Here is an 18,429-nt window from a genome sequence, read left to right as displayed (position 1 = left end):
AAAAGGTATTTATTTAAAAAAAATAATGGGAAAATTTAAAATCACTAAAAAGTTCATTAATAAAGTTCATATATATATAATTATACGGATGAAAATACAGGCCGGGCGACTGTCCTTCTATAAATGCTTAGAAAGAACACTGCAATATTTTAAGTAATGAAACCAGACACAAAAGCGTATTTTCTGTTAATAAAGGTTTGTTTCATTGATGTTAATTTTACTTTTTGCTTATTTTACCAGATCTCAAGAACTTTTTAAGCAAATTGAAGAATTTTTTCCCGCAATCATAAAATTCAATTATCTAAAGATTCCATACACAAAGTAATATAAAGTAATAAAATATAATTCTCCTAATTATGATTCCAGGAAATACATTTGAAAACACTACAAGTAATAATTATCTATCAAGGAGTGAAAAGAGCAAATGGAGGAGTTTGCTTAGTTTTGCTTTAATATTTAAACATATTTGCCAACTTGTGACAAAGAAATTAAATTAATATAGTTAATATTATTGCGTATTGTATTGTGTAATTTTGCCTAATTACTTATTTTATTGTAGTTGTACCGTGACAGAGATGAAGGAAGACCAGTATGGCATCTCAGCACTTTGACAAGAATCTTGCAGCAGGAAGAAGAACAAAAACCAAATCCAGTCTTGCAACGTGTAAAAGTTATAATGGTAATTTTATCTATCATTTATTGTGTGTGTATATATATATATATATATATATATATATATATATATATATATATATATATATATATATCCTTGTGCAGAAGGGCAAAAAAAATTTGCAAGTGACACGATAGTAAAAGATGGAAATGCTCTGTAACTTCAATGTGAACATTGCTTTTACAGGATTTTCTTTGTATTTAATAATTCACCTGAATTATTTGGCAATTACTATCTGTTTACATAGCCTTGTTCTTTTGAGTTTTGCAACATCAGGACTCAATTGTATAGTATACCTTCGATACCTGGGGTATGTCAATAAATCAAAATCAAAGAATAATCAGGAAAGCAATTTCTTAAACATATAAACATGAAATTATTAGTTAAATTTCTTAATATGAATAGTGATAAAGTTTCAGAAAAGTGACATATCTGTATTTTATTTTTCAAGCATAAATAATGATGCAATATCACGAAATAAGTTGATCCAGTTTTATGCCATTTTTTTTAGTCAGATTTCAAATTGGTCATAATATTAGAAATTAGGTAACATCAGCTGTTTTTAAAATGACTCAATACATTTAGTTAACATATGTTCTTCATTTGTGAGACTTATAGTACTATTTTCGTACTTAAATTTGTCTCTATTGGAATCGTCAGATTCTGGTGTTTTATTTAATGTACTCTGTCCAATTTTTTCATCAATAAATTATTTATGACACTTATACCCCTTAAAATTTATATTTACTGAAGAAAACTATTTTTTTTAATCATAAATTCAATAGTAACATAATTAAGAGTAGTGGTTTTTTATCATAATTCAAATGGGATAAAAAAAAATATGGTGACAAGGATGAATTGTATGAGCATTAATAACGCTGCAACACTTTTAGATTTGTGAAACTTTAAATAGATTTCAGTTGCAATTTAATTTAGCATTTAAAGAATGTTTTTGATTCAAAATATTTTCTTTTCGTAGTGATTCATGCAAATTACAGAGCAACTTTTAATATCCCATTGAGTTATTATTTCTATACTTCATAATAGTTATTAGAAATACAGTTATTTTAATTAAATATTTGTGACTTTGGTATTAATTATGTATTTCTCTTGTTTATAGTCAGCTGGTCTTGTGGTTGTCCATGCCCATAGTCGATGGCCTGTTTTGATTGCCAGTAAAGCACTTCAAGCCTCTAAAGCTAGTTCAGCTGATTTTGTTACTCAACCTTCAAATTGGGATATTTACATGCAAAAGTAATAATTAGCATTTTTTTTTGGTCACGTTATTTGTTCAAATAAAAAATATCTGCCATCAAAACCAGGGACATTTTTACACCTTTGAATAAATTAAAAACTCATTGATTAAATAAAATAAAAAATCTCAAATAAGATAAAAAGTCTTAGAAAAATTCTTATTTATGTTTTGCTATATTTTTCTATTGCTGTAGAAATCATAGTATTTGACATTTATATTGATGTCATTAACAAAGATTTATTTTAAGAAGTATCTTATGAAATAAGTCATATAAACTGGTTACATTCCTGAAATAATTATTTTCCTTACTGTCATAATTACTAATTTACCTATGGCTCTTTATTACAATTCTAATTATATAAGCTGTAAAAAATTAATTACTGATTTCACTTGAATTTTTTTTAAGAATTTAATTTACTTTCAGTGTAATTTAAAATGATTTTCAACAAAATATACCGAAGGTTTTTTTTACGATTTTCAACAAAATATAGTGAGTTTTGTTAAAAAAAACAAGCAGATAATGCTACTTGTTTATATTTGTGCATGCAAAAGAAGTGTTAATAATAATAGGGTTTTTTCAAAAGAACAAGTATTTGTCTTTATATTTTAAGATAGTTTCTTTTGCCAATTATATTTTCATCTTTATATTAAATATGTTTGAATTGAGCTGGTTTTGTTTGGATATTGTTTTAGTTCATTAAATTTGTTAGGGAAAAAACAGTAGCATCAGCAGTATTTTGGTGCTTAAATTGCATTTCTTCAAAAAAGAAATTTTTGATTATTATTATTTTTTATCCAAAAATTTAGATTTGGCATCTTGCTAAGTTATAAGTCAGACTTGGTTTAAATTTTTATTAACTCCACTGTTAATGAATATTAACTTATTTTGTAAAAATTAAAATTAAGATTTGCTTGTGCGTTGCAGGTGGTTTGGAAGTGCAGAACAAGTTGTGATTGTTGCATTTATGTGTAGTTGTGTTTTCATGTATCATTATCTGGAATCTTATGAAGATCTCAGAGACTCTCTTGCTAATGCTGCCATTGCATCACCATCAAAGCGTTCACTTTCTTCATATCAGAGCTCCATCGCTCCTCTCACCACATCTGAAAGTAAGTGTAGCTTTAATTGCTCAGTTTTTTTATTTCAAAAAAAAAACATTTACATGAAAATAATTGTAATATTTTTTGCATCATTAGTTATTGTAATATTTAATTGTATAAATTCAAAAATGTGTCTCCTTACAGCTTGAAATTTTTTTCAAAGATTGTTTGTTCCTTCATTAAGTGACTGAGATTTTGTTTAATAATTATCTTGTATGAGTTTTTAAGCATTTCTAACTGAAACATACCTTAAATTTCTGATACTTTATTTTTTTTTTAATATGAAATTGAACTTTATAATAGTGAAATGTTTTTTAAAGTTGTTCTTAGCATCTCTTTTGCAAAAAGGAAAGAAAGCTATAATTTATGGGCCTTAAACACAAAATTATACTTTAAGTTATATATACTATCTTTTTGAAAATAATCTAGGCATAAAAACAGACTTGCATTTTTAATCTTTTAGAAACTATTATTATTAACTTTTCTAAATAGTTACATTGGAAAGATTTTTTTTCTAAGATTAGAATCATTGAAATCAATAAATTATTTATTGCTTTTGCATAGATTGAGTACAAATCATACATGTATGAAGTAACTTTTCAAGTGGTATTTTTTTAATTTTATAACCATTGTTGAACAGCCAACCCAATTTTTGAGTGTACGACTACCTATGTTCAACTCCGTAGCCTTGTAATTTTGAACACAATCCAAAAGACAAGGGAACTCCTGTGTCATGTATTGAGAGAAATTTGACGTCATAGATAACTTTTTGATTGAACTAACCCACATTTGCATTACTTGGAGAGGAAAACAACGTAAACCTCCCACGGTTAGCCTGCCCGCAAGGGGATTCTGACCCATGATCTATCTACCCCTGGGGATATTTTGCTCCAGCACTGTGGTCGGTAGGAACTGCAAGCATAATTCGTATCTACCAACCAAGACTGAGATTCGAACCTGGGTCATCCCATAGGGATGCAAGCACACTATTCCCTGAGCCACCGCAGCTCTTTTCGAGTAGTTTATTTTATTTTCTAACCGTCATTGAACTGTTGTCGACCCAATTTTATGAGTTTTCAGCTACTAATGTTCAACTCCGTAGCCTTGTAATTTTGAACCCAATCCAGAAGACAAGGGAACTCCTGGATAGAGTATTGGGAGAAATTTGCCTTGGTGAAGGACTTTTTGATGGAACTAACCCTCATTTGCGTTGCATGGAGAGGAAGACCATGAGGACCTTCCATGGTTAGCCTGATGGCAAGAAGACTCTAACTCATGATCCGTCTACCACTGAGGATATTTCATGTCATCACTGTGGTCGGTGCAAGCCGGATGCGGAATTCATATCGACTGGGATTCGAACTCGGTTCACCCCATTGGAAAGCAAACGCTCTATCCTCTGAGCTATCGCGGCTCTTTCAAGAGTATTGAAAAATGAGCTTTTAGAACAGATGCTTTTAGTTTTCAAAAAAACTATGGCTTTTTTTTATATGAATATATTGTATCATTTTCATAACCAGTATAGACGGTGCTAGTTGGAAATGGACTAACTGTTACAATGTCACTTAAGTTATAAAAATAGCATGCTACTTACTAAAACACATTATTTCTTGCATTGAAAAAGTCCTTCAAAGAACAGCATTAAGAGAAGTCAAAGGACAATCTGAATGCTTTAACAAACATGTTTTACATTGAATCTTGCATGTTTGGTATTTTAGTATTTATATTTTTGAAATTTTCATAAATCGAATATTTGTTAAATGATCATTCATACAATCAGTTCACGAGTCTTTTAATCCAAAAAGTTGCAATAAAGGAATAATTGAAGTTTTAAACATTTTTAAAGGTAAGAGTGTATTTATTGATATTGTGATTTCCTTTCTTATTTTAAGTTAATTTCCATTTTTATTCAATAATAATCTTATGCAATGATTCTTAGCCTTTTGAAGAACCAATGTTTTTAAAAAAGCATCAGATCAGTCAAAGCACCCATAGAGAAAAGCAGGCAAATTTTCTCAACATTACTATGTAGATTCAAGCCTATTGTAAAGAAAAAGAATAATTTAGAGCTAATATGCAAACTTTACAAAGCAGTTGTTAATTATATTTTTTGTATCCTAATTAAAAGCTGATTTATGAAATGCAAATGTGTTATTTCAAAACGTTAGCGTTGCAGCGTTATAATTATTTTGCTTTATACCAAAAATTTAAGAAAATACAATTTGTCCGACCATGATTATACATACAATTCGATAATTTGTCCGTCAGTTTGGCTTTTGTTGGAATGTAGTTTAAAGAATGGCTATTGATAAAACTTGTAAACCTTAAACATATTTATTGTTCTACAGTTTTTTTTTTTACATAATTTTAAGGCTCTAGATTAACAGTGCACAATCTTCAGCCCAGAGGCCAAATGCAGCCTCAAATGATTGTGTGGCTCTATGTCTTCTATCAAAATAAAATAAAAATTAGCTGTGTAACTGTTGGAAAGAACTGTATTATACTTTGCTTTATAATATACTTTAGAAAAAGTTCTGAATTTATTACAGTAAAATTCCGAAATCTGCAGATGCATATTCAGAGTAACAAAAGATTAAAATCTTTTGACATTTTTGTTTTTATAGATTTTTTATTTTAATTCTCTTCAACTAAAACATGTACAAAACAAAAGTTAATTTTTGCATAAAAATAAAAGTTGTAACTGCACACAATTTATATGTAATCTAAAAATTAGTCAAATTATTATTCTACTGAGAAAGTTTAAAAATGCTATAATTTGATTTTTTTTAAAAAATAAAGTAAATAAATAAAGTGAACAAAGCTTGTGTTTTGTCTGAAAGCCAAATTTTTTTTTCTACAACCCTGTTTCCAAAAAGGTTGTTTTCATTTCATCAATAAACATTTCTGTAGGCATCCTGTATTTTCTGAGAATATTTTGAAGGAATAATTAGATATTTCACTTTCTCTCTCCTCAGCTCTTTCTTGTGGCAGCCAAGAAATATCAAAGTTATCACCTGTCAAATCTTCCACTCACTTTGATGTGAAACAGTCAACTAGAGAAGTTTCCTTCACTGTTGGACCTTCCGAAGATAAGAAGTCTTCCACCGCCGATAAGCCAACACAAACAGAAGGTTTTCCCGAACCAAGTGAAGGAGAAGATGCGGATGATGATGTTTTCCCCCCTGTTGTGCGCACCCTTGAAGAATGCAAAAAAGTTCTTGCTTCTGAGGTTAGTTTCATTAAGTCAGATTCAGTTAGAAAATAAAATGACTACATCAAATTTACTGTTGTTTAAATTTGTTCATAACTTATTTTAATTATTATATTTTGATGGTGTTTGCATTTTTACATTTTAGTTTATGAGTTCTCTATTTTGTTGGTAAGAACTTGCCAAACTTTTCTAAGTTGTGGCACTCCTGCAAGGCTTAAAATTGCCTCGCAAAACCCCAATTTTTCTATATCTGAGTTCTGGTTCATATACTTAGCAGGGCTCGAAAAAACTCAGAAATTTTACCCGTCCCCGAGGACGGCTTGTCCAACAATGTACCCGTCCTCCTTTGAAACTAACCCGTCGCTTCTAAATAAATAAAATTATAATTTTCTCTTATTTAGTACAAACATTTATATAAATTTCACAATGAATTAGTAGTTACTAGGATTGCATTATACAGTGATAAAAGAAATACTAGGTTACTAATAGTAAAACCTAGTATTTCTATTATGAAATAATTTATTTCTTTGATGAAATAATTTAAATAACGAAAGTTAAGCTATCTGTCAATTATCATGTCAATTTATCCGATGGTACTGCATTTTTTAAATGAATCAAATATGGCATTTGCCAGTTCCACAATGAAGCCAATGATTTACAGAGGTTTCTGCCAGGGTTGGGTTTTTGACGTCAAAAAGTGGTTTTTGACATGACAGGGGTATAATACTGGTTTAAACCGTCAAAAACCCGTCAAAAATGTCAAAAACTGAAGTTTGCCAAGAAAATATATTAACTTCAAAACTACCAACAGTTGCCATGCATTATATTGAAATTTAATTATACTATAGGTAATCAGCAGGTTTTAAAATATTTTTTTATTAAAATTAAGGTAAAATAACAGATTTAAAATCTCAGAAATTTATATTCAAATGCATGTGCAGAAAAATTTTGCACAAAAATTGTTTAAATATTTATATTTAAAAAATTTTTTTTTTCTTTTTTATACTTAAGAAAATTAAAAGTTTATTACTATGCATTTTTGACATATAAGGAACATATAACTAATATTTATAAGGAACTTACAAGTTATGTTGTATAAATACAAACTTGATATAAGATACAAGTGTATAAAAATTTTTTTTTAATGTTATACCGAATATCTTTATTATCCAGTATGTTAATTTGAATTTAAAAGTAGTTAAATTTATGAATAATGATAAATATAATTCATATTGTTTATTATATTTATTTATAATTATTACACTTATCATTTTAAAACAATTTTTATCTCTTAATTTTTTTTTCTCCACTTGTATTAAGAATACAAATAATGCATATCTTGAAAGCAAGAAGTAATTATTCAACAGCTGAATATTTAGATATTCAACAAAACTACATCGTATTCAGCAAAATGAAATTCACAAGTATTTGGATAAACTAAATTTTCAACATAGTAAATGAATAGGCTGAATATACTGTAAATCGACACTAACTACTCTGTGTATTTAACAGAAAGCACTTAAATTTGTATTGTCTAATGTTAAAAAGATTATTAAGAAGATTTAAAAGAATATTAAAAAGATTTTTCTTTAAAAGAAGATGTCTAATGTACAAATCTGCTAATGTTTATCTTTAAAAATGTCTAATTTTTAGTATAATCTATACTATACACTAAATTTGGTTATAAATAAATTTCTTAATAATATCACTGCAGATTTTCAATAACACATGAAAATGAATACAGAATATTACAAAAGATGTGAGTTTTAATAACTCATGAAAATGAATACATAATATTACAAAAGATGTGAGTTTTCAAAAGTACAAGATTTTGGTTACTATTCAAAATATAAGTGTTTCTTCAAAATTTTAAATTAATTTTTTCTAGAACATATTTAGAAACACTATCCTTTAAAAAATATATAAATTTTATGTATTAATTAAATTTCACATATGAATATAGGTTTTTGACATTTTTGACAGTGAGGTTTTTGACGCGACGGTTTAAACCATGGTTTAAACTGTCAAAAACTGTCACATGTCAAAAACCTGCCAACCCTGGTTTCTGCATAGAAATCTGAAAGAGGTTTTCCATTTAGGTAGATGTTCATAAATGCGTTTAACACTTCTTGTTTAAGACCAGTAAGTAATGTGTTTTTTTGTAAGTTCATTGCTGAAAAGACCCTTTCAACCGCTGCAGTACTCCCAGACAGAGAAAACATCAATTCCACCATGCGCAGTATGTTGCTGTATTTCGAGATTAGAGGGTCATTTTAGAAGTGAGGCGCTAGACTCTTGAACAAAAATTGAAAATGTATCACGAACATTAACGGGAAAATGGCTGTCCCCGCGGACGCTGTATTCGAGAAATTTGCTGTCCGCGGGGAATTTTTGACCGCCGAGGGCGGGCGGTTTTTCGAGCCCATATACTTAGTATGTTTTATGTATGTATATATGACTAGAAAGCAGTAACTATAGAAGTAATGACAATATTAACATAGTTTATAATGTTTATACAACTCATACTTTGAATTACCCAAGTACTTTATGGATGTAATACATAAATAAAGTTATATAATTAATAAGAAGGTATTAACAAAACATAAATATTAATGTCGCCGAGCTCGCCAAAAATAAAGCTAATTTGTACAATGCAAGCAAAACTGCTCCTTCTAATGATTTGTTAACTACACTGCAGTGAAAGGCAGGTGAACTTTCACAAGGAAAAACACAGCTTTTGAATATATTGATGATCTTTGATACTGATATTTTTATCATTCTTGAGACAAGTTTCACAGCTAAAACATTGAAATATCACCATTATAATATTCATATCTTTCTTAAATCAAGACAAGTTGCCAGTGGCATTTTATTGACACCGGATTTCATCCAGCTTCTTCCTTTAGGATAACTCATTTAACCACTTGATTGCATCTTTTGAATTGAAAATCTTGTTATGCATTATTGTTTAATATTATGGCTGCTGATCATTGTATTAACTTTTTTGCAAATCTTGCTTTATATAACTACTCACATTTCTATTTCAATATTTATTTCTAAGCAACATTTGATTTCATACTTGTCAATGTGAACACTTAACAGCGTTTTCACTTAAAGAATACGGTATTCATTTCGTACAAATTAAAATATTTTTGATGAGCGATTTTGAAACCTTTTCTATAGTACCAGATTACTATTCAGGATCGTTATTAATGGGCAAAAAGAAAAATTATAAAATTTGTTGCTGTGATGTCTCTTTGTAGCATTCCTGTTAATTAATGATTAGTTAATGGTTTGAAATAATATAAATTATATTTATTCTTCTTTATATAGTATTAAGTTAATATTTTAAAATAATAGGAAATAGAAATCAAAGCTAAAAATGTGTTTGCATTAAAAAGAATTTAATTTTTTTTCTTATTTATAAATTTACTTATTTTAATTAAAAATTTCAAAATCTGTGATTATATATTTTATAGGCTGGGGGTGCTGGTCTTACTGATGAGGAATTAGTTATTTTAGCTGATAAAAGACTCATTCAGCCTCATAAATTGGAAATTATTGTGAAGAATCCCAAAAGAGGTGTGATACTCCGTAGAAAACTTTTTAACAAACAAGCAAAACGAGGTCGGATATTAGAATCTCTACCGTATGATAATTATGATTATAAAATGGTAAGTTTTACTTTTTCTTTATTATTCAGTTACAGAGTAAAATTCTTTTAGTAATTGTTTCCCAAATATGTTTTTTTTCCCACAAAATTTGAAGAACATTTTGTTGCTAATAATATTAGTAGATTTAGTATTAGTATTACTAATAATAAGTATTTTTAAAAAAAGTATATTTCAAGTTTAAATTGTCCTTCTCATATATTTTGGGAATGATTTGTAGACTTTCGGGAGAATTTAGAGAAGAAAAAAATTTTAACCATAAAATTTAAATGCTGTAATATTATCTAAATACCAATGAACATGAAATTACTATGAAGGACTAAACAATTAGAGAAAATTAAGTAATGATTGTAGTGAAAGTTTTGAATAGTTGTTTCATTGTCTGTACATTAAAGATTCATAGTTATAAATAATATTAATGTAATAATTGTTTAATACATTTCTACATTCTGCTGTGGGCTACAACATTGATTTGTAGTTTTAGTATTTTATCTTCCACCTATTATTAAATAGAGTTGTAATGCCATTTCACATTCAAATAAGTTTTAAAAAATGTTGGTGAATTTTATATTTAGGTGATTATTAAGCTGAAGTACTAATTCAATCCTGTTTTTAGAATCTTTTCAGGAAAGACAAAACCATCTTTCAACAAAAACATGTATGAAAAAACTTTGTTATTTTAAGAAAGACCCTTTGTCCACAATTTATTTATTTTTTTAAAATGTTCAATTTTTAAGATTTTGTTTTTAATCTTCAAAAGAAAAAAATTGTTTGTGATAAAGCTAGATTTAATAATAATCTTCAGTTTAGGTAGAATTTAAAAGAATAAATAAAAAAAATGACATGCCTTTTATTTTATTGTTGAGCTTTTGAGCCCCATCCCCCACCATAATTTTTATTTTATTTTTGACAGTAATTGAATTCAATTATTATATTTTGAAAGTGTTTTTATTTACATTTGAAGTTTAAAAAATTGTTTTATTTTTTTTTTATATTTAAAATTTTTTTAAAATTTCAATAATAATTACAGTTTTATATTGTTAAAATAATTTTTTTAAATTTAACAATAAATTTTAAAATATAATTTTTCTTAAAATGTCATTGTATTTTATCCAAGTTTCTCGAGGAATTAAAGGAAGAAAAAAAAATTTATATTGATTTGTACCTAAAATATGTCTTTTATAAGATAAGCAATTATGTTAGAAATAAATAATGAAAAAAAATCATATGAAAAGTACAAAGAAATTTAACAGCAAACAAGTTAGATTCTTCAAACAAGTTAGATATTTTCATGTACATTATCTCCTATTAATAATACGTAATTTTTAAAGATAAATTTTTTCATAATAATATTATTAACTTTTATAATTTGTCCATGTATATTGTATTTTTAAAATAATCAAATTGTAAATTTTAAATTGGTTTAAAAAAAAGTATTGTTTGAAATAAGTTTTTTTTTTAATTATTTGCATCTGAAGGTTATGGGATCATGCTGTGAAAATGTGATTGGATATGTGCCTATACCATTAGGAGTTGCAGGGCCACTACATCTGGATAATGAAGAACTGTATGTTCCCATGGCAACAACTGAAGGATGTTTGGTTGCCAGTACAAATAGAGGTTGTCGTGCTCTTGCAGTAAGTTTCTAATCATACCGTTTTTAAACTGCTTGAACATGTGAACATTTACCAGAACTATATCTATATTCAAACAGTTTTTAACTATTAATGTATAAAATATCTTTTGTAGTTGTCAGGCGGAGTTAGAAGTTGCCTATTAGGAGATGGCATGACTCGAGCGCCAGTGATTGAAATGCCTACTGAAATTGAAGCTGGGTGAGTGATATCCGCTAGTTATTTAACATAAATCGATGCCAATTTTATCCCATTTCTGTAATTAAATAAGAAATTTACGATTATCTACTTTCTCTTCGTTAAAAATAGTCATTTCAAATAAAGTAGCATTGAGTAGGTTTAACTTTTTAAATGGCACAATGCCATTTAAAAAATTTATTGTTAAAATGCTTGAATTTAAAATTTTTAGCTTCATCTTTTTATTTATAGACAGTGTCACAGTATTAGATATTCTACCCACAAAAAGCGTATGGGTATGCATACTTAATTGAAAAAGTTTATTGTTTTCTCAAGTTTAGCATTATTTGCACTTAGACCTACTGGTTTAAATATTTGCTGTATTGGAAGGTTAATTAGGGTTTACTGAATAAAAATACTTACAGTTTGTTTAAGTTTTGTGATTAAAAAGTTTTTATAACTCAGAAATGCCACCTTAAATGTCAACATAAAAAAATTAAATGGTATGGGAATATAAAAATTATGGCAACTGACATGAACATATTTGTTTTTATTTTTGTTACATTATTTTAAGTAATTATTGTGTTGTTTTTAGTCACATTAAACAGTGGGTTGAGAAAAAAGAAAATTATGAAGTTTTAAAAGCAGCCTTTGATTCTACAAGTCGGTAAGTGTTTTCCTGAATTACATGAAAACATCTTTCACAATTTAAATGAATAATTATATAATATATATATGCAATATAAAGAATAATAATTGAAAATATGTTATATTATCTAAGCATATATTAATACTGAAAAACTATGAATAATTGTAAAAAAATATTTAAAATTTTAAAAAATTCCAACAGTTTTTAATGCTACATTTCTTAAGTAATATAGAATTATATGAAGAAGTGGGAAGTTGATTTAGCTTAAAAAATGTCATGTTGAAATTTAGAAATAATTAAAAGTACATTAGTAAAAAATATATGAATTTTGTCAAACTGAGTAAAAAAAAATCTGCAAAATGAAAAGAGCTGTCCCTAGCACAAAGTTAAAAAGCTTTGCATTTTGTATGAGAAAAATATATAATTTTAAAAAGAAATTTAATATAAAGAAATGCTTCAAACAAAAGTATAGGGATATAACAGGGTTCCCATGGGTCAAGGAGAACAGAGAAAACCTGGAATTGTCAGGGAATTTTTTTTCTTCAAAAACTTGAAAAATAACCAGTCTTAAAATTGCCAGTATCAGTAATCAGTTATTGAGATTCGAGTTAAATAATTCTAAGATCTATTACAATTATTTGTTGTAAAAAGTTTAGCATTTTAGTCAAGCTGAAATGTTCCCTTCCTCATTTAATAATATTTTTTTATACAGAAAATCTAATATTTCACATTACAAATAAAAGAATCAAAGTTTTCTGTTGAAAATATGGTTTCCATTGTCATTGAAATTTACCTGGTACACCTGCAGGGGTGACTGTGAGCCCAAGTCAAAATTCCGGAAAATTTCTTGTAAAAAAAAAAGTTTAAATCGAAAAATTAGAAAAACATTTAAACAAGGTTTTTTCCTTTTTCTCAATATTTCTTATATATATTGCTTAAAATATATTTAAAATTTTACACATACCTATGTTGACCTGGAGAAGTAATTGAAATTTACAAATATGTCTTTCTTTCTTGAGTTTATTATAATAACTATTTACTGATAAAAAATGAATATTAATCTTGAATATAAGCTCATAAAGTATCAGGCTCTCCCTTACAAAAAAATAAAATAAACTGTGTTTTCAAGTTCCACCTTTGAAAATTTGATTTCCGGAAACTTTTGTGATCAATGATTTTTTTAAACGTTTGAACCTTCGATCTCCGGAAACTTCCGGATCACGTTTAGCGAAAAATCCAGAAATCCGGATTTTTACCGGAGCGCAATCAGCCCTGTACCTGGAAAAGTCAGGGATTTTTTCTTTCTGAAATTGGGTGAGAACTTTGGTATAATTATTTGAACAAACCATCAGATTTAAATTGTAAAGCAGTAGTTCGTAATTCTTTTAAAATTTAAAAGCTGGTTTTGATAATTATATTTTATATAGAAAATGCTATTACACAATTTATTTTTGTTTTAATATTAGAGCTCATTTGCAATTTTTAAGCTCAGTTGTTAATGTAAAACATGTTACTTGCTAATTTATTTGATAATTTTTTTTTTATTCAGTTATTTTTTTAAATGTAAGTTTTTGGTATTTCACATAGGTTTGCTCGGCTACAAAGTTTGGAAGTACAAACTGCTGGTCGTCTTGCATTTTTACGATTTAAAGCCACTACAGGAGATGCCATGGGAATGAACATGCTTTCAAAGGTAATATTAGTAGGATTTTATAAATTTGTGCATACCAGTTTATATTTTTCACTTTTCTTAATAATATTAATGGTAACTCTTTTTTATGTGCAGGGTTCTGATGAAGCTTTAAATAAGTTGAGGGAAATTTTTCCAACTGTTAATGTTTTGAGTCTTAGTGGAAATTATTGTACAGATAAAAAGCCAGCAGCAATCAATTGGTAAGATTGCAGTGTTAATTTTTTAAAGTTTAACATAATTTCTACAAAACAAGTAAATCTATCTATCTATCTATATTTTTTTTTTGTCAGAAAAAGAAGTACTGAAGTATAAAGGAATATAGCAAAAATTTATTTTGCAGTTCCGAATTTTTATTTTACTGCCAGGAGACTAATAATTGTAGGTCCACATACATGACCCTTAGGTTTTAACTAAGTAAAATAATATAAATATTTCAAATGTTAAATTGCTTGCAACTAAGAAACAAAAGTTTATATATGTGTACGAAGGCTACGAGGTAATGAAGGGGTTAAATGAGCCCTATTATTTAACTGTTTGTTCTTTTTCCTAATTTTACCCCAAAAACAAAATATATAATATAGGCCAATTAAGGGAATATGAAATAATCTGTATCAATTGACAAGAAATTTTATGCTAAAGATTTTTTTGAAACATTGGATTAAAAAATTAAAGGTATTTTAATGTACGATGAACAATTTTAATTTTAAAAATTGATGGAACCATAGGAACAAAAATTACATCTGCAGTTGTCGGTAACTGCGGTGGCGCATAATCAGTCTTATGCAAAATAACTCTTTTTCTAAATAAACTTTTTTTTTATCAACAATGATTCCAATATCTTAATTGTGGCTCACCTAATTTGAAAAACAGCACACATATTTGAAGCCCCAAGCATTGGCTCTAATTATATAGCTTTTAAAAGTTAATTTTGTGTGTACAAATACAATTTTGCTTTAATGAATTAAATATGTTTCATAGGATTCAAGGTCGTGGAAAAGAAGTAGTGTGTGGTGCCCAAATACCAGCCAAAGTTGTCAGAGAGGTATATTGTGTTTAATGTAAAAAATAAGCTAATTGTGCTTATTATGTGAACAAATTTATACAAGTTACTGAATTTTTGTTTTACGCATAGGTTTTAAAAACTGATGTCTCATCTTTGGTAAAATTGAATATAACGAAAAACCTCATTGGTTCTGCTATGGCAGGAAGTATAGGTGGATTTAATGCTCAAGCAGCAAATATTGTTACGGCCATTTATCTGGCTACTGGTCAGGTAAGAACTATTAAATATTAAACGTATCTATGAACTGTAATTTTTTTTCCCCTACATTTTGATTCTTCCAAGTGTTTCCCAAAGAATGATTCCTAATCAAGAGATAATTACATTGTTTAAAGGAAGGAATAATGTTGCTTTTTTTTTCCTACTGCATCTTTAGAAAATGTTATTTACAAAATACTTTTTTGAGCTTTTTAATGAATTAGATTTAGCATGAAATCCATCAAAAACTATTTCTGTTGGAAAAGTTGTGCATGTTGCACAAAAGGAATTTCTTGAATATAAAATGGATTTTTAAACTATAGACATATTTGATGAGTATAACTTAATATTTTTTAACAATTGAGTGGAAATATTAAATATGTTACTTTAAAAACAACACTGCAAAATTAGAAGAAGTAAAATATCAGTTTCATTATTCTGAAATATATATATATATCATATCACTTACTTAATTTTACGATGTTTAGTTCACTTTACTAAATTTTTGTAAATTTCAGCAACATATTATTCTTATTTAAAAAAGCTGCTTCATTATCATTTATTTTTATCATTTTTCTTTTTCTTTCTTTTTAAAAAGTGCCATATTTCTATCAAAATTAGTTTGCCATTTAGTAGCAAATATAAATAAATATCTATAAGATTGTAAGTAAATATTTACTATATTCTTGTATGCTTTCTTTTTTCATGATAAACTGACCTCATATTATATATACAGACATATACCAACCATTTTTTGTTTGATGGCAGGTCGTTATAATCAAACATTAATTTTATGTATCCGGAAAATCTAACAATTTTTAAACAAATCTTTAAAATTCCTCAAAATGAATATTATTTTTGTTTTACATAAATCAATATTCTATAGGTAGCGAGAAATAAAAATTAAGTAAATTTTAACAAATAATAAGTGGTATTTATGCGTTGTGAATCACATGATTTTAAAGTTTAATAATATATGTTAAAAATATTTACAGGATCCTGCTCAAAACGTAACCAGTTCCAACTGCCTGACACAGATGGAAGTTTGGGGAGATGATGAGAAAGATCTCTATATCAGCTGCACAATGCGATCAATAGAAGTAGGAACGGTTGGTGGGGGAACTTTCTTACCTGCTCAATCCTCTTGTTTAGAAGTAAGACTGAAATTTTACTTTTCATTTAGTTTTTTTGAATGATAATTTCTCTACTAAGATTTTTAAAAAATAATAATTTCTAATTTTACTTTTAAGAGAATTTGATAACTTAAGTTTGATTTTTGGTTATGCTGCTCAACTATCAAGGAGGCTTGTAGTTATATCAGAGAAAATTTCATCATTATCTACATTAAAAAAATGGGATGAATTTTAAATTGAATCTTCTTGTTTAAAAATCCAATTTAATTTATCATCAAAGTACCTTTAAAAATTCAGTTTACCACATAATAATGTGAATCGAGTTAAAAAGTGATATGAACAGTGTAGGAGATAAACCACTTTTTTGTATTAAGTTAAGGATAAGCTCAATATTAAATCAAATGTTTCATTATGTTGATAAATTCAATTCTTAATTTATTGTAAATAGTTAAAAATTCATTCAGATAAATAAATAAAAAATGTTAAAGAATATTTATGTAACCTATTTTGCATGATTCTATTATCATCTCTGAATCTCTTGTAGATTTATCCCTCCCCCTATAGTGCCTTATTAAAATTAATTTTCTGTTATAGCTATTATTGTGTATTAAAATATGTTTATTTTATAGCTTTTAGGGGTAAAAGGTTCGTGTGAGGAAAGCCCTGGTGGGAATGCGTCTAAACTAGCAAGAATTGTTTGTGCTACCGTTCTTGCCGGAGAACTGTCTCTAATGGCAGCTCTTGCTGAAAACCATCTTGTGCAATCACATATGACTCACAATAGGTAATTAAATGACTTTGTCTTTCTGTTATAGCTTCATTTCTGTTAAATTTTAATGACATATTTAAAAAAGTAAATGGTGGATTTTTTCTAAATCGTACCGACAAATCTAGGTATATATATATAACACAATGACAGTTTGTGCCTCAACTGATGTGCTATAAGTTATAGAAGAATTTTTGTTTAAAACATCATGTGCACCAACAATTAGTATAATTTTATCTATCTTGTAAACCATTAAGACAAGTGTGTTAAAACCCAAACCTTAAATCAATAGTTATTTAGGCATTTGTTTTTGTGCACACTGTACATCTATTATTCTATTTTATTAGTTGACAGAAAAGGTGCTATTTTCCATTATTCAATCTGGAAAACATTTAGTCATCTCATCTGATTGATGATGTTGTTTATTCTAATTGAAATTTATTCTGATTGAAAATGTGTGACTTGCAACTAGTTGCAATTATTCATTCTTATGAAATTATATGCTTTGGGTTGAACAAAATAATGTAAACACTTCTATACTAAGTCACTTTTTCATATTTGTCGAGAAATACTTAGAGAATTGTTTTAAAACTTTAGAACTGTTTAAGTCGTGGGATTTCTTGTATATATCAATAAAGTTACGTTTGCTTTTTTTTTTTGGTTTGAAAAGGTGCAATTAGTTACTAACAAAGAAGGATGTTTTTGAACACCTTATGCCAAAAATACAGTGATAAGCAATTATGTCGATTATCATATGAAATAACTACACAAAATTTCGTAAACCTATCTTAAATATTAGTGGAAATATGGACATTTTTATAAATAAAAAAAAACTGATTTATTTGACTTATGTTTTCTAACTATAACTGCAGAAATATTCAATTAAATTAAATCATATTTTAGATTAATAATAAAAATATTTTAAAATTGTGCAAGATATGTAAGTAATCTTTTCATACTGTGCATGCGCAGAAAAACATATAAATCTTTTTTTCATAATTTTCGTTACGTGTTTGGTAACTTAAATATCTTGAAAATGCAAAAGTTTATAGCAAACTTCTAAGTAGCTTTTGTACTTTTTTATTGAAAGTTTCAAATGACAAGGGGTTTTCCACAAATTTCATTTTCTATCATAATGTCACTGTATTTTTTGACATAGGTATTCAAAAACATTTTTTTCCATTCATAATTGACGTCCCTCTAAACTT

At 27.4% G+C, this 18,429-nt stretch overlaps 1 protein-coding gene across 4 annotated transcripts in view; it reads left to right on the top strand.

The window, feature by feature from the left end:
• The window catches only part of Hmgcr (HMG coenzyme A reductase), a 91,680-nt gene that overhangs the window by 72,663 nt on the left and 588 nt on the right, over window positions 1-18,429 (top strand). For all 4 annotated transcript variants that reach the window (XM_087167567.1, XM_087167570.1, XM_087167568.1 and 1 more), the window contains exons 8-21: window positions 560-679; window positions 1,794-1,927; window positions 2,854-3,038; window positions 6,005-6,258; window positions 9,720-9,914; window positions 11,390-11,548; window positions 11,661-11,746; window positions 12,318-12,389; window positions 13,959-14,064; window positions 14,158-14,264; window positions 15,043-15,106; window positions 15,197-15,337; window positions 16,318-16,476; window positions 17,085-17,239. In XM_087167567.1, the coding sequence (XP_087023693.1) occupies window positions 560-679; window positions 1,794-1,927; window positions 2,854-3,038; window positions 6,005-6,258; window positions 9,720-9,914; window positions 11,390-11,548; window positions 11,661-11,746; window positions 12,318-12,389; window positions 13,959-14,064; window positions 14,158-14,264; window positions 15,043-15,106; window positions 15,197-15,337; window positions 16,318-16,476; window positions 17,085-17,239 (1,937 nt within the window). The remainder of the gene's footprint in view (window positions 1-559; window positions 680-1,793; window positions 1,928-2,853; window positions 3,039-6,004; window positions 6,259-9,719; window positions 9,915-11,389; window positions 11,549-11,660; window positions 11,747-12,317; window positions 12,390-13,958; window positions 14,065-14,157; window positions 14,265-15,042; window positions 15,107-15,196; window positions 15,338-16,317; window positions 16,477-17,084; window positions 17,240-18,429) is intronic.

Source organism: Parasteatoda tepidariorum, chromosome 7, assembly GCF_982258835.1.
Source record: "Parasteatoda tepidariorum strain Cologne lab strain chromosome 7, Ptep-v5.0, whole genome shotgun sequence".
NCBI classification, from domain to species: domain Eukaryota; kingdom Metazoa; phylum Arthropoda; class Arachnida; order Araneae; family Theridiidae; genus Parasteatoda; species Parasteatoda tepidariorum.
The sequence above is the reverse complement of the archived record's forward strand: the minus strand, read 5'-3'. Positions and strand labels throughout refer to the sequence as shown.